This window comes from Ahaetulla prasina, chromosome 17 (assembly GCF_028640845.1).
Source record: "Ahaetulla prasina isolate Xishuangbanna chromosome 17, ASM2864084v1, whole genome shotgun sequence".
In the NCBI taxonomy this organism is placed as follows: domain Eukaryota; kingdom Metazoa; phylum Chordata; class Lepidosauria; order Squamata; family Colubridae; genus Ahaetulla; species Ahaetulla prasina.
This window is the reverse complement of record NC_080555.1, coordinates 6015793-6031689: the sequence shown is the minus strand read 5'-3', so window position 1 is coordinate 6031689 and position 15897 is coordinate 6015793. Positions and strand designations below refer to the sequence as shown.

The 15897-nt window shown below is 47.4% G+C and overlaps 1 protein-coding gene across 6 annotated transcripts in view; it reads left to right on the top strand.

The window, feature by feature from the left end:
* The window catches only part of RTN3 (reticulon 3), a 48554-nt gene that overhangs the window by 14949 nt on the left and 17708 nt on the right, over positions 1-15897 (top strand). For 3 of the 6 annotated variants that reach the window (XM_058160203.1, XM_058160200.1, XM_058160201.1), the window contains exon 1: positions 4469-4796. The exons of 1 other annotated variant lie outside the window; for it this stretch is intronic. In XM_058160203.1, the coding sequence (XP_058016186.1) occupies positions 4484-4796 (313 nt within the window). In that variant the 5' untranslated portion in view covers positions 4469-4483. Of the gene's footprint in view, positions 1-4351; positions 4797-14738; positions 14748-15897 lie in introns of those variants that run through there. 2 more of the 6 variants (XM_058160206.1, XM_058160202.1) reach the window with 2 other exon arrangements.

Below are 15897 nucleotides of genomic sequence, written 5' to 3'. Positions count from 1 at the left end.
CTTCTTGATTCGTGCAGTATACAGGTCCTCAATGGAAGGCAGGTTGGTAGCAATTATTTTTTCTGCAGTTCTAATTATCCTCTGAAGTCTGTGTTTTTCTTGTTGGGTTGCAGAACCGAACCAGACAGTTATAGAGGTGCAAATGACAGACTCAACAATTCCTCTGTAGACCAGGTCTTATATTAAGTTTTGCTCCAAAAGACGCATTAGGGCTTTATTTTCTGGTTAGGTCTTATTTTTGGAGGGAAATACGGTACTACATGCATCCATCTGGCTGACAGTCTTAACTGGGGCTTATTTTGGGCGTAGGTCTTATATTACGAGCATCCTGAAAAAAAATCACGCTAGGACTTATTTTCCAGTTGGGTCTTATTTTCAGAGAAACAGAGTAGCAACCAGCAGCATACATAAGAGACCAAAAAAAAAAAAAGAGAGAGGCCCCAATTGCATTTTTTTTATTTTCCTAATGAGTTGGCTAGATAGCCTTTGGCCAGCTTTATTTTGTATTCCCCCATTCCCTCAGCCTCAGCTTCCCTTTCTGCAAAATGAGGGTTGCTGACACACTGCCTTGCAAGATGTAGCAGGTGGGGAATATAAATGGCTGCTTGGCAAATTAAATTATCACGTCATTTGCAAATCAAAAGAGCGGGCCGAAATATTTGAGTAGGTTGCTCCCTTCGCTCTTGATGAATCAAGAAAAACGTGACTTGCTTTACTGGGGCATTTTTGATAGCTCAGCACCAGTTTATTCAGGAGCTCGAGGTAGTTAAAACGTTTAGTGGCTTTTAAAGCCGTCTCCCTCCCTCCCTCCCTCCCTCTTTCTCTCTCTCTCTCTCTCTCTCTCTCTCGGTCTGGTTATTCATGTGGGCGTCCTTGAATCCTTGTTGTTGTAAACATTTTGGTTCACTTCTTTCCGCGTCAGGTCACGTGAGTTAGATTAAAACGGCCAGAAATTCGCGCCAAATTTTGCCCGTGGTTTGAACCGTCGTGCAGTCACGCCGTCTGCGACAATCAATATTGTTATCTCTTCAAACAAACCTTTTCCCAGTGTTTTTAAAAGCTTTAGCACGGTGGCTTCACTTCAGTGGTAGAATTCAATTTTTTTTTTAACTACCGGTTCTGTGGCCGTGGCTTGGTGGGCATGGCAGGGGAAGGATACTGCAAAATCCCCATTTCCTCCCCACTCCAGGGAGAAGGATACTGCAAAATCCCCATTCCCTCCCCACTCCCAGGGGAAGGATACTGCAAAATCCCCATTCCCTCCCCACTCCCGGGGGAAGGATACTGCAAAATCCCCATTCCCTCCCCACTCCCAGGGGAAGGATACTGCAAAATCCCCATTCCCTCCCCACTCCCAGGGGAAGGATACTGCAAAATCCCCATTCCCTCCCCACTCCCAGGGGAAGGATACTGCAAAATCCCCATTCCCTCCCCACTCCCAGGGAGAAGGATACTGCAAAATCTCCATTCCTCCCACTCCCGGGAAGGATACTGCAAAATCCCATTCCCTCCCACTCCCAGGGAAGGATACTGCAAAATCCCATTCCTCCCACTCCCAGGAGAAGGATACTGCAAAATCCCATTCCTCCCACTCCCAGGGAAGGATACTGCAAAATCCCCATTCCCTCCCCACTCCCAGGGGAAGGATACTGCAAAATCCCCATTCCCTCCCCACTCCCAGGGGAAGGATACTGCAAAATCCCCATTCCCTCCCCACTCCCAGGGAGAAGGATACTGCAAAATCCCCATTCCCTCCCCACTCCCAGGGGAAGGATACTGCAAAATCCCCATTCCCTCCCCACTCCAGAAGGATACTGTAAAATCTCCATTCTCACCCCACTCTGGGGCCAGCCAAAGGTGGTATTTGCCGGTTCTCCGAACTACTCAAAATTTCCGCTACCGGTTCCCCAGAACCTGTTGGAACCTGCCGAATAGCACCACTGCTTCACTTGAATAGAAATCCCAGCTGGGTAGCCACCAAAAAGAACCATCCAGAACCTCTGCATTACCCACCACCACCACCCCAGCTTGCAAATCTTTTGCAAGGGCCCATAAACCTAAATTCCCTCTTATTTTGTGACCAGACGAGGCTGAGTTGCTCCTTTGGAGGAGGACTGCTGAGGTCGGAGATATCCTGGCAGGGTGGGAAAGGATTAATAACCTATAACCCGCTTTATTTAAAAAAAAAAGCTTTCTCGTTACTCATTTATTCCAGGAGATGCACCTTCTCTAATAAACGCAGCCGGTTTGTGTGTGCTCGCTGCCCTGTAATGTTGCACGCTGGGAGCCAGGCAGGGGAGGTGGGTTGGTGGGTTCCAGCACATTGCCAAAGATGGACAATGTGCTTTTTGTGAAAAGCAGAGACTCCTCCCCCCCCCCCCGCGCCCCCTGCAGTGCCCCCAGGTGCCAACCCTCCCCCCCTTTAAAAAACCCGATTTGTCAACTAGCCTTTGGCAAAGAAGTGTCAGTCTTCATGGCTGATTAAATAAGTTGGGTGTTGAAATTTTTTGGGGGGGGAGGAGGGGGCCAGGATGGTTTTGGTGCTCAGCACCATGCCAAAACCATTGCTAAATTGGTACATCTTGAGTTTGGGCACTTATTACTAATCAATCCTTCCTTCCTTCCTTCCTACTTATTTTCTTTCCTTCCTACTTACTTTCTTTCTTTCCTTCCTTCCTTCCTTCCTACTTTCTTTCCTTCCTTCCTATTTTCTTTTTCCTTCCTTCCTTCCTTCCTTCCTTCTTTCTCTTTCTCTTTCCTTCCTTCCTTCCGTCCTACTTTCTTTCTTTCCTTCCTTCCTTCCTACTTTCCTTCCTTCCTTCCTTCCTTCCTTCCTTCCTTCTTTCTCTTTCTCTTTCCTTCCTTCCTTCCGTCCTACTTTCTTTCTTTCCTTCCTTCCTTCCTACTTTCCTTCCTTCCTTCCTTGCCCTCCCAGTGCTTAGAATGCAGTATTGCAGGCTAACTCTGCCCACAGCCAGCAATTCAATCCTGACCAGCTCAAGGTTGATTCAGCCTTCCGTCCTTCCAAGGCTGGTAAAATGAGGACCCAGATTATTGGGGGCAAGAGGCTGACTCTGTAAACCGCTTAGAGAGGGCTGTAAAAATACCGTGAAGCGGTATGTAAGTCTTGAGTGCTATTGCTATTTAACCCTCTCCAGAATCTACCACCTTCCCAAGGAGTCCATTGTCCTGTTGAATAGCACCTACAGGTAGTTCGTGACTTACAGCCGTTCCTTTGGCGGCCATTCGAAGTCGCAACAGCATTGAAAAAAGGTTGTTCACACTTGTGACCGTTGCAGCGTCCCAGGAGTCACGTGGTCAGCTGCTTGGCAACCGGCTCCTATTTATGACGGTTGCCGCGTCCTGGGGTCATGTGATCACTGACAAGCAAAGTCGACGAGGAAGCCCGATTCCCTTAACAGCCGTGTCGCAAACTTAACCACCGCCGGGTTTTACATTTAGCAATTGTCGGAAGCAAAGGTCGTTAAATGGGGCGCAGCTCATTCACTCAACTGCTGCCTCACTTGACAATAGAAATGACGGTGCTCAAGGTTGGGCGTAAGAATAACAGAGCTGGAAGGGACCTTGGAGGTCTTCTAGTCCACCCCTCTGCTCAAGCAGGAAACTATTTCAGACAAATAGTTTTCCAATCTCTTCTTTAAAAAAAACTCCATTTGTTGGGGAAGGAAGGAGGAGGAGGGAGGAAAGGGAAAGAGGGAGGGGAAGGGGGAGGGGGAGGGAGGAAGGAGGGAAGAAGGATAAAATAAAACAAAATACTGGGCCTCTGGTGGCTCAGCAGACTAAGTCTGTCTGTTATTAACCCAGCTGCTTGCCATTACTGCAAGTTCAAGTCCCACCAGGCCCAAGGTTGACTCAGCCTTCCATCCTTTATAAGGTAGGTAAAATGAGGACCCAGATTGTTGGGGGGGCAATAAGTTGACTTTGTATATAAATATACAAATAGGATGAGACTATTGCCCTACACAATGTAAGCCGCCCTGAGTCTTCGGAGAAGGGCGGGATATAAATTCAAATTTAAAAAAAGAGAAAGGAAGAAAAAGAAAAAGGAAGGAAGGATAACAGTTGGAAGGGACCTTGGAGGTCTTCTAGTCCAACCCTCTGCTCAAGCAGGAAACTTTCAGACAAATGGTTTTCCACTCTCTTCTTTAAAAACTCCATTTGTTGGGGAAGGAAGGAAGGAAGGAGAAGAGGAGGAGGAGGAGGGAGAAAAGGAAAGGGGAAGAAGGGGAGGGAGGAAGGAAAAAGAAAAAGAGCGAAAGAGAAGAAAGAGGGAGGAAGGAAAAAAAGAAAGAGAAAGAGAAAGAAAGAGGGAGGAAGGAAGAACAACAACAGAGTTGGAAGGGACCTTGGAGGTCTTCTAGTCCAACCCCCTGCTCAGGCAGGAAACCCCAGGCCAAGGGCCACCTATACTGTGGCTTTTCGTGATGCCCAAGCAAAATTTGCTTCTGCGCTACTTAAATTAATGTTAAAAACCCAATCACTACGTTTTAACGCTCACGTTACACCCCTGTCCTTGTTAACCTTCTGGAGCAGCTGGGTTCCCTACGTACTTTACATCAAGGTGAGTCAGCAGCCTCCCATTCTCCCACCACCACCCTCCACCGCCGTTTCCCAGTTCGGGCACCTGAGAACAGGTGCCTCGGCGCCTTCCTTGATTAACCGTTATACTTGCTTGCCTCCTCTTTTAGGCTCACCAAGTCTCATCCTCTGTATTTCCCTTTCAGATTCCTTTGTTACTTCCTCTCAGCCTGTCTCTCTCTTTTCGACCTCACAAGGCAAGTCTGTCATTTTCTTGTACAATCCCCACCCACCCACCCATCCTGCTTCCGAAAGAAAAATGTTGAAAGAGGCTGTAACTGGGAGACCAGAGAAGGTGTTTTTTTTATTTATTTTTTTGCCCCTTTTCGGTCCATCCGCAAACAGGACCTCCGAAGGCTGCTGGGTGGAGGCTACCATCCCCCGCGGCTTGTTCGTCCGTGACCTTCCCTAAAAAAAAAATTAAAAATCCATTTCCAGTCGGGGAAAAAAAAAAAAGGCTAAGCATTTGGAATTTTGGAAAAAGTTGCCAAAAAAGTTTTGAAAAGGTTGTCCGAAAGGCGCTTTTTTTTTTTCCTTCTCAAGGTTCAGAATGACTTGAGAATCTCTTTAACGGAGACGTTTGAAAAGGTTGACAACAGCCAGTCTGTGGTCTGGATGGACCAGAATTGGCAATGAGCTTTTATTTTTTATTTTAAAAAGGGGGAAAGTTAGGTTGCATCCGTCAGGCGAGGCCTTTCCCATGAATTTGAAGAAAGTGGATAATTCCTGGTCGAGTCTGGGTTGGCAGGAGAAACTAGAGAGACAGGGGTGCGTGCTTGGAGGGGAGAATCTAAAGCCGATGATCTTTCTGATCGTTTTAAGAAGAATCAAGATCTCAACTGTCGGCTTCCAAGTGACCAAGTCATGTGTTTTTTTTCCAAGCCAGTCTCTCTTGCCAAAATTGTTTTTCCTGCTCTGGGTTATCTTTTCCAGTAGGCCCAACAAAATGGGAAGAAAGCTAGATTGGGGGTGGAGGATCTGCGGCAGTGATTCTCAAATTTGGCCACTCTCGAGAGGGGTGGACTTCAACTCCCAGAATTCCCCAGTTTCAAGGTATATGGACTACAGCTCCCAGAATTCCACACATCTTTAAGCTGCTGAAGTTAAGAAACGCGGACCTATTAACAGGGAGTCTCCAAACTTGGCCAGTTTAAGAGACGTGGACTTCAACTCCCAGAATTCCCCCAGCTAGCATGGCTGACTGAGGAGAATTCCGGGAGTTGAAGTCCACGCATCTTAAAAGTGCCCAAGTTTGGAGATCCCTGGTCAATAAGACAATGTTACCTTTGCTTGAGTAGGATTTGGCTTGCTAGTCTTTCAACTGATTAATTTTCTGACTTTGTTCTGGAGAACTCCATGTTTTTCCTGGAGGACGGGTTCACCCATCATGATGAATCAGCCCCATAGAACTAAGGAGAAACTTCCTGGCAGTGAGAACAGTTAACCAGTGGAACTGCCTGCCTCCAGAAGTTGTGAATGCTCCAACACTGGAACTTTTGAAGAAGATGTTGGACAGCCATTTGTCTGAAGTGGTGGAGGGTTTCCTGCCTAAGCAGGGGGTTGGACTAGAAGACCTCCAAGATCCCTTCCAACTCTTGCTACACTAAGTTCGAAGAGGTGTAAACCACCGAGTAAGCATCCTATACAGGTAGTCCTCGACTCACAACAATTCGTTTAGTGACTGTTCGAATTTACAAATGGCCCTGAAAAAAATGACGTATGACTTTTTCACAGTTACAACTCTTGTTTGCTCACGTGATCAAACTTTCAGATTCTTGCCAAGTGGCTTATATTTAAGACGGTCGCCGTTTCCCTGGGCTCACGTGGTCCCCTTTTGCGACCTCCATGATAAGCCAAGTCCACGGGAGAAGCCAGATCCACTTAACAACCGTGTTGCTCACTTAACAAATGCAACGATCCCCTTAACCGCCATGGCAAGGGAAGACGGCCAAAAAACGGGGCAGAAGCTCGCTTAGCAGACTTTTCACTGGGCAACAGGCATTTTTGGGCTCAGTGGTGGCCGTAACTCGAGGACTCCCTGCATGCCACCAGCTTCATTGCTCCGAGCATCCTGCATATCCCCAAACAGCTGAGCTGTGATTTTTTTCACTGGTGAGAGCAATAGTGAGTCACATTTCTTGAGGCTCTATGCTGGAGCCCACCTGGTTCACAAAGGGTTCTTGATAGACAGTCCTAAAATACGCAGGTTTTTTTTCTCCCCCAATAATGGACAATTGCTTGCTGCTGAAGACAATTTTTAAACACCCAAAACCATGCCCGCTTTCATCCCTCTTGTGAGAGATTTACCTAGAAACACCGACCTCCTTTGGGATTTAGAGACCCTTCAACTTTTGCACCAATTTAATCTTTAAAAGATAAAATGAAGGTGGCTCGGTGGCTCAGACGCTGAGCTTATCGATCAAAAGGGCAGCAGTTTGGCGGTTCGAATCCCTAGTGCCGCCGCCTAATGGTGTGAGCTCCCGTTCCTTGTCCCGAACCTAGCAGTTCGAAAGCAGGTAAAAAATGCAAGTAGAAAAATAGGGACCACCTTTGGTAGGAAGGGAACAGCATTCCATGGGCCTTCGGCGTTGAGTCAAGCCGGCCACATGACCACGGAGACGTCTTCGGACAGCGTTGGCTCTTCGGCTTTGGAACGGAGATGAGCGCCGCCCCCTAGAGTCAGGAATGGCCAGCACGTATGTGCGATGGGAACCTTTACCTTTATACTTAACCTTTAAAAACAATTTTGAGGGCCTAAGGACGTCTCCAACGTCACTCATCCAAAGTCTTGGCAAGTGGTTGCCCATTTGTAGACCACATCTAACTAGGGTTGCGATGAAACCACAAGAGAAGAATGGCGTCCACAAAGATGCCGCAGTTCCATCCTGAGCTACAAAGATGCTCTTCTTATTAGTAGCTGTTTTGCAGGTGTGTTTGTGCACATAACGGCCTCAAAGAAATCTCGCTTCCTGGTACCGGTCCACCCCGGGAGAAGCGATGCAAAATGAGGATCAGAATCGGTTTCGTAAGAAGAAGCTACCTGAGGCTCAGTAGGAGTAGAAGGCTGTGGCCCTTTAGATCAGGGATCCCCAACCGCATGCCAGTCCGTGGCATGCCGGAAACCAGGTTGTGCAAACAACCGAAGCCCCATTTGTGGGATGAAGGCAGCACACAAAACCGCATCTTCTTCCATGGAAAAACGGAACCGGTCCCTGGTATCCAAAAAATTGGGGGGGGGGGCGCTGCTCTAGATAATTGTGAACTATAACTTCCAACCTGGCCACCTCTGAAGGATTTTGTGGGAGGGGGCCATAAGGGGATACCTGTGACCCCCGTGGCACAAATGTACCAGCGTAGCATCGTGTGCTTTTGCAGGATGCTTCCATAATAGAGGTTTTTAACATCCATAATTGTAGTCTCTGCTTTTTGAACTGATGTACGAATAGGAAGCTGCCCCCTAAGAGCATTTTTGGGGGGGAGGGAAGCGGGAAAGCAGTTACAGCCTTTTCTTTTTTTTCCCTTCTTTTTTTTTTCTTTTTTTCCTTTCCGGAAACTCTAAAACATTTTTCTTCCTGCTTTTTTTGTCTTTTCTTTTCCTCCCTCTGCGTCCACCGGAGAACCCAGCTTGGCTACAAAGTGCTGTAATGATTATATATGGCGTGCTCTGGCTATGTGGCTGCTTCTCCGCCGCTGTGTTTCTCGCGTGAATTAATTCCTTCCACCTCCCATCTTTGTCTCGTTAAGCTTGCTTCTTTTTGTTTTTGTTTTGTGTCCCCCCAATACACCGAATGCAAAGAAAGAAAGGAAGGAAGAAGAAGAGAGGGAGGAAAAGAAGGAAGGAAGAAAAAGAGGGAAGGAAGGAAAAAGATTTATTTTGGAAGGAGGTTGAGGGTGGTTGTAGCAACAGCAGCGAAGGAGAGGCGAATTATTGTCCCCTCAGGACAAAACTTTGAGAAAAGGGCTGGGGAGGATGGGTAGGACTCCATAGACCAGTGGTTCTCAACCTTTATAGTGCTGCGACCCCTTTAATACAATTCCCCACGATGTGGCGACCCTTTGTGGCTTACTTCTGCTGTTTAGCAGAAATTCCCTGAAAGCGACCATGAGCTTGCCCTGATGCGCTTCAGGAAGACCGCTGATCGATTTCATCGCGGTGATAGGCAGCGATCTCAGTGCGCCTCAGCAGCCGCAGAAGGGGGGGGGAAGCGGCAAACGGTTTTTTTTTTTAATTTATGGCGCCTGAAGCCGTATTGGCTAGCAATCTGAACTGCTTGCGATTGCCTTGAGGACGGAGGCATTAAAGCGGAGACTCCTTCCCTGTTAAGTTTATCGCGCCTGAAGCCAGATTAGGCTAGCGATTGGGAGTGATTGCAGCTGGCTTGAGAGGGAGACATCAGAGCAAAGATTTCTCTCTTTTTTTAATTCATCGCGCCTGCTGTCGAATTCGGCTAGCGATTTAAAGAGCCTGCAGCTGGCTTGTGGAGTCAACCATTGGAGCGTGATTCTTCGACTCGCAAGTATACTTCCCATATTTCCGATGGTCTTAGGCGACCCCTGGCAAATCGTCATTCGACCCCCAACGGGGTCGCGACACACAGATTGAGAACCGCTGCCATAGACTGACTCGGCCTCCGTCTGTAGCAGTAGCACCCAGGGTTTGTGTAGATTCTCAAGTCAGCCAGGTCATTCTTGTCCCAAAGACACTTCGGTTCTTCGGAACTGAAGAAGCTTCTTGGGCAATAGGCAAAACGTCTTCAAAACAAAGAAAGTTCCATTAGTTTTTGGGAAAAAAAGCATCTTTAGGATACTTGGCCCCGATGGAGGCTAAACTATGAATTTAGCCGGTGCAGTATTACTTTGGTTTTATTTAATAAACCTTGATTAAGCACGCCGTTCACTTGGGATGCAGGTCTGAGTGCTCCGAATGGTTTCCTTCGTTAGTCACTGTTTGTGAATCAGGACAGTTGCTTAAATGAGCCCAAAGCTATGCTAGCTAGGAATTCTGGGAGCTGTAGTCCTTTGAAGGCGGAGTGGCCTGGTCAAGCCAGTTTTAAGTTTCATCATTCCGATTCATTCTGTTTTGAAAGCTTTAATCCTAGAGTCCAGCATCTTTTTCCACCTCTCGCCTCTATAGTGAGCACCATCCCAGGTGTTTCTAAAATCAAGTTACCTAGAGCACTGTGTCCGAAAGTTGAAGATCAGTCTATTAGAATTTAGAATAACAGAGTTGGAAGGGACCTTGGAGGTCTTCTAGCCCAACCCCCTGCTTAGGCAGGAAACCCTACACCACTTCAGACAAATGGTTGTCCAACATCTTCTTCAAAACTTCCAGTGTTGGAGCATTCACAACTTCTGGAGGCAAGCAGTTCCACCGTTTATTTTTTCTAACTGTCAGGAAATTCCTCCTTAGTTCTAGGTTGCTTCTCTCCCTGGTTAGTTTCCACTTGTTGCTTCTTGTCCTAATTTCAGGTGCTTTGGAGAATAGCTTGGCTCCCTCTTCTATGGGGCAGCCCCTGAGATATTGGAGCCCCTGAGATATTGGAGATAGTAATTCAATAATATCTGGATTGGTCTAAACCAGCGAAGCTTCTCGACTTGTAGTCCACAGATTCCTGAGCAGTACGATGTCGCCAGGGCGTCCCCGAAGGCTTGGAAAAACCGTTACGATTAAAATCTTGAGTTAAGCCTTGGGGGTCCGTGGCCCCAAAAGGTATTTATCATGATGAAGAAAAGATTAAGGACCTCTGGTTCTAAACTCTTTTCCAAAATGAGAAGCAATCTAAGGATGGCCAGCAGTCACTCAAATGTAGCACCTCTTCTTCATAAGGGGGGTGGGTGGGTTTTCAGGAAAACCCCCCCCCACCCTCCCAAAAAAAGCCTGTAGCAGTCCCATTCCCTCTACTGCCCCAATAGATATTCATTAAATATAAGGCTTCTGAGAAGCGGACATTCCTATTTAGCTATCATGACTAATAAGGACGATCCCCTTATTTGACTCATTACTTTGCAATGAAGACTCATCATAAATTCTTTAAATGAGTCATCCAGGAAACCTCGTGGTTCGGCCTTTTTGTTAGGGGAAAATAATGCCTTCTGAGATGGAGATAAGCCAACTTTCTCTAACCTTGTAGGCACTTAGGGCTTGGCTGGGAATTTAATCCGGTGGGCACTTTCTCCGGAGCGAGACGCCAACCCTGGATGTTGGAATGCAAAGCCCAGGTGTGTTGGGCCCCCAGGCTTTTGCTAATAATCCCTTCCATTTTCATGGCGGTTTGCCGAGCGGTTAAAAGCCCTGGGTTGCTGGCATCTAGTTTAGTTTACTTCCTTGTCATTGCACCTCGTACAACGAAATTAAATGTCATCTTCGGTGTACATCATACATAAGAAAACGGTAAAAATAAAACACAAACACCCATCCTTCACATTGTATACCAGTGATGGCTAACCTAAGCTGGGTGAGTGCAGGGGCGGGGTGTCGTATGCGCGCGTGCCCACACCCATAATTTAATGCCTCCCCCCCCCGCGCATCTGAGCATGACTCCTCACGCTGCCCCCACTTTTGGCACGCGATGGCAAGAAGGTTACCGGTGGGTCCAGAAGGCCCGTTTTTCGCCCTCCCCAGGTTCCAGAGGCTTTCTTGGAGCACGGGGAGTGCGAAAACGGCCTTCCCCAATCCCCCGACCCCGAGATCATCTGGAGGCTGGAAACGGTCCGTTTTCCGACTTCCAGTGGGCCCGGAAGGCCCGAAAATCAGCTGGCTGGCGCGCACATGCGCACCGGAGCTGAGCTAGGGCAATGCTCATGTGCCCACAGATATGGCTCCATGTGCCACCTATGGGACGTGTGCCATAGGTTCTATACAATTGAATTGAAAACCCCTGATACTGCATTAGTATCACACTATACAATAGAGTTCAGTATAGTTACTGCTCTGGGATAGAAGCTGTTTTTCAGCCTATTTGGCCTTGTTTTTATTGCCCTGTACCGTCTGCCAGATGGTAATAGTTCAAAAAAAAAAAAAAGGGTGCCCAGGATGAGATGGATCTTTCAGGACGTTTTGAACTTTCTTAAGGCAGCGGGAACTATCAAGCTCTTCCAAAGAGGGGAGAGGGCAACCAATGACCCTCTGGGCAATGACGTTGACCCTCTGGAGCGCCATCCTATCTGCCACTGTGCAACTGGCAAACCAGACACAGGTGCAGTAAGTTAAAATACTCTCTATGGTGCAGCCGTAGAAGGTCACCAGCAGTTTCCCATTCAGTTGTTGTTTCCTGAGAAGTCTCAGGTAGTATAATCTCTGCTGGGCCCCTTTGACCAGTGTTGCAACATGAGCACCCCAGGTCAGGTCCTCTTTTTATGACAATACCCAGAAACTTAAAACAGGCCACTTGCTCCTCTCGGTCTCCATGGATCACCAAGGGCTGGACGTCTGATCTATTCCTTCTCTAGTCCACTATAAGCTCCTTGGTCTTATTGGTGTTAAGGACCAAGTTATTGCTTTCACACCACGAAAGCAACTGGTTTTATTTATTTGAAGGAGAATTTGGAACAATTTTCCGTTTCTCTTTTCTAAGGACTCTGACTAAGCAAGATAGTAAGGCCAAGGCGCCTTGGTGCCTGCAGATCAGTTGTTTCGGCTGAAGGTTGCTCCTTATCGAGATAACAGATTTTGACTCATCTAGACTTCATTTAAATTGGAGGCATAAATTAGGCAGACCTTGGACTTCTGGCCTGCAAAGGAATGGATGTTCCTGCAATCGAAGTTTTCCTACAATTTTATCTACCAAATGTGCAGGTCCTTGACACGTTCTGCAGTAACCTTCTACTGCAGTAACCGCTAGACTAGATATGTCTAGTCTTATGAAAAGAAGGACTAGGGGTGACATGATAGCAGTCTTCAAATATTTCACAAAGAAGAGGGAGTTAAGCTATTCTCCAAAGCCCCTGAAGGCAGGACAAGAAGCAATGGGTGGAAACCAATCGAGGAGAGAAGCAACCTAGAACTAATGAGGAATTTCCTGACAGTTAGAACAATTAAACAGTGGAACTACTTGCCTCCAGAAGTTGCGAATGCTCCAACACTGGAAATTTTTAAGAAGATGTTGGATAACCATTTGTCTGAAGTGATGGAGAGTTTCCTGCCTAATGGGATTGGACTAGAAGACCTCCAAGGTCCCATCCAACTTTATTCTATTCCCGTACAGCCAATGTGTCAGAACTCGGCTTTGAGAATGCCACGACAACTTTTGCAAGAATTATGAGCATTCTTGCCTGAGATTTTTCTTTCCTAATTCTTGGCAGAGCTGAAATCTTGCAATGAGTTAGTCCTTGGCTTACGACCACAATTGAGCCACCCCCAAAATTTCTGTCGCTGAGGGAGACCATTAAGTGAGTTTTGCCCCGTTTTACGAGCTTTCTTGCCACCGTTGTTAAGGGAGCCGCAGCAGTTGTTCAGTTAGTAACACGGCTGTTAAGTCAACCTGGCTTCCCCCTGTCGACTTTGCTCAGAAGGTCGCAAAAGGGGGGGAGGTCACGTGACCCCCGCAACCGTCATAAATATGAGTCAGCTGCCAAGCGTTTGAATTTTGATCAAAATGGGGGTGCCGAAATGATGGTGTGAGAAATGGTCGCCGGTCGCCTTTTTTCAGTGCCGTTGTAACTTCGAACAGTCACTAAGTGAACTGTTGTAACTCGAGGACTACCCGGGCTGCAGAATTTTGGCCTTGTGGTATTGCTGGAGCTTAATTTTGTGTCTTGGGAGGGCAGCTGATGTGGCAAGCTTCAGAGCATCATTGCCCACAGTCAATAAAACATCTATATTTCTGCTTATATTAGTTGGCAGGTATTTGAGATCCGCCCAGGATTTGGACTGCGCTCTTCAAATCTTCTTTTTTTAAAGTACGTGTTGGAAGAAATGTCCATCTGGGTTCAGTTCCAAGTGGGGAAATGACCACTGGATTCATGGAAGTTGCTTGGAAAGATGGTTTAATTGATGAACGGGGTCACATGGCTTGAGGTCCTGGGCAGAAAAGGGAAGAGATGCTGAGAGCGCCTGGGTTTTATGCCCTCTGTTAGGTTTTTGAACTTGAGCTTGCATTCTGATTGGTTGTCAGACTCCCACGGGGCCATGCAGGGGTAACTTTGTAGGTTGTCTCTGTCCCAGGCTTGGTTGAGCTTTGCTGGGTGATGATGTAATGAAAGGGCCTTGGGCAATTCCTACTGTGGCTCTACCTGAAGGAGCTAGATCTTTGTTTTGTAGAATAGACTGGCCTCAGGCCTTAATGGCCCATTGACCAAGTTGTGGGCGGGCTGAGTTTCTGCCGCCCTTTTAGGGGAAATATTCTGCCCTTTTAATATTTCCTAAAATACTCATTTTCCTAGGAGAGGGATGGGTGCTTCCTACATATGGAGCTGGTGGGGGTTTCACTTAGGATCTTTCCTTCCTTCCTTCCTTCCTTCCTTCCTTCCTTCCTTCCTTCCTTCCTTCCTTTCTTCCTTCCTTCCTTTCTTCCTTCCTTCCTTCCTTCCTTCTTTCTTCCTTTCTTCCTTCCTTCCTTCCTTCCTTCCTTCCTTCCTTCCTTCCTTCCTTCCTTTCTTTCTTTCTTTCTTTCTTTCTTTCTTTCTTTCTTTCTTTCTTTCTTTCTCCGTGCAAAATGTACTGTATTTCAGGGAGAAACCCCAAATCATTATCCCTGCAGAAACCTCAATTTTGAAAAACATAGGAGCCCTTTCAAAGAGGCTGGTACAGAAAAGATTTGGCCCGTTCGAAGATTGTATGGCCACTGAGAGTAGAAAGGAAGCGGGGTTGGTTCTTTTGCTAAGCTTCTCACGCAAGTCAAAAGCCTTTTTTTTGGGTGGAGGGATAGTTGTCTCCCCGTGCATCTTTTAAGCCCAGATGTTTTTGACAAGATGGAAGGGTTTGGAAGCGAGGAGGTCCTTTTGGCAGATAACCAAATTTACATTTAGACTGAGTTGTCTCCAGTGACTTGAAACGCGGCCCCACCTGTATCCTTTGCCTGGGCTTGTTCTGAGAGTTCAGCTCACAAGAGTTCAGCGTTTTCCAATTTTCAGGAGTCACTCATGTTCAAATGCCAAGAAGGCAGGTCACCCTGGAAGTGCCTGCCACACAGTTGATCAAGCTGGAGCATGTTTTCCGTTGGCTTCCCGTTGATCGGTGCAATCAGACGTTTATGATAGGTGGGTTCAGGGGTGGGCTTCAAAAATTTTAGCAAGGGGTTCTCTGCCTGGCTGCTGGGTGGCCATGCCATGGTGGGCGTGGCATAGTCGGCCGCCTTCACCACAGTGGCGGTGGGGGAGTGCTTTTTGCCCTCCCCGGCCTCTGGGGACTTTCCTCAAACCTCCGGGAGGGCGAAAGCTCCAGGCTCTGGAGGCCTGAACTTCCAATAGGCCTGTTTTTTGCCCTCCCCAAGACTCCGTGTGTGCCCTGCACTTACCAGCATCCAAAATGTGCCGCATGGGAACTCCTGGGAGGGGCGGGGCCAGCCAGGAGTGAGATTTAGGGGTTCTCCGAACTGCACAGAATCTTAGCTAGAGGTTCTCCCGAATCCCCAGCAGCCCACCCCTGGGTGGGTTTGTATCAAAGTCGCAAAAATTGCCTTTGCCTTTAGATCTGAAAGGGAGAGCGGGAAGCCTAACGTAAACTTCCTTGTAACTCCTGGAGAACACAGATCTTAAAGATTCCTTAAGAATGATATTCAATCGTAGAGAAATATTTGCAACTCGGGGTTGAACTCTTGAGAGCGTGGCCGGAGCCAACTGATTTTTTTTGGAGCTACCGGTTCATCCGAACCGGTCCAAACCTACCGAATACCATCTCTGACCTGTATGGATTGCTCAGTTCTTTCCTGGCCTTTCCTTGGTGATGTTGGATATGAATTTTGAGACTTTGTACAAGTAAAGCAGGTGTTTTACCTGTCTTCTCCCCGCTCCTCACCCCAGTTCACCTGGTCCGTTAGCTTCCTGGATTGTAGCTGGAAGAAACCGTACAGCTTACTCCTCGACTTACGACCACAATTGAGCCGAGAATTTCTATCGCTCAGCGGGACGGCTGTTTACGCAGATTTTTGCCCCATTTTACAACCTTTCTTGCCACGGTTGTTAAGCGAATCGCCGCAGCTCGTTAAGTTAGTCACATTGTTTTTAAGGGAATCTTGTCTTCCCCGTTGAGTCGGCTTGTCAGAAGGTCGCCAAAGGGGATCCCGTGACCCCTCCCTCCCCCGGGGACACTGCGACCATCGTAAATATGAATCAGTTGCCAAAGTTCTGAATTTGAAAAAC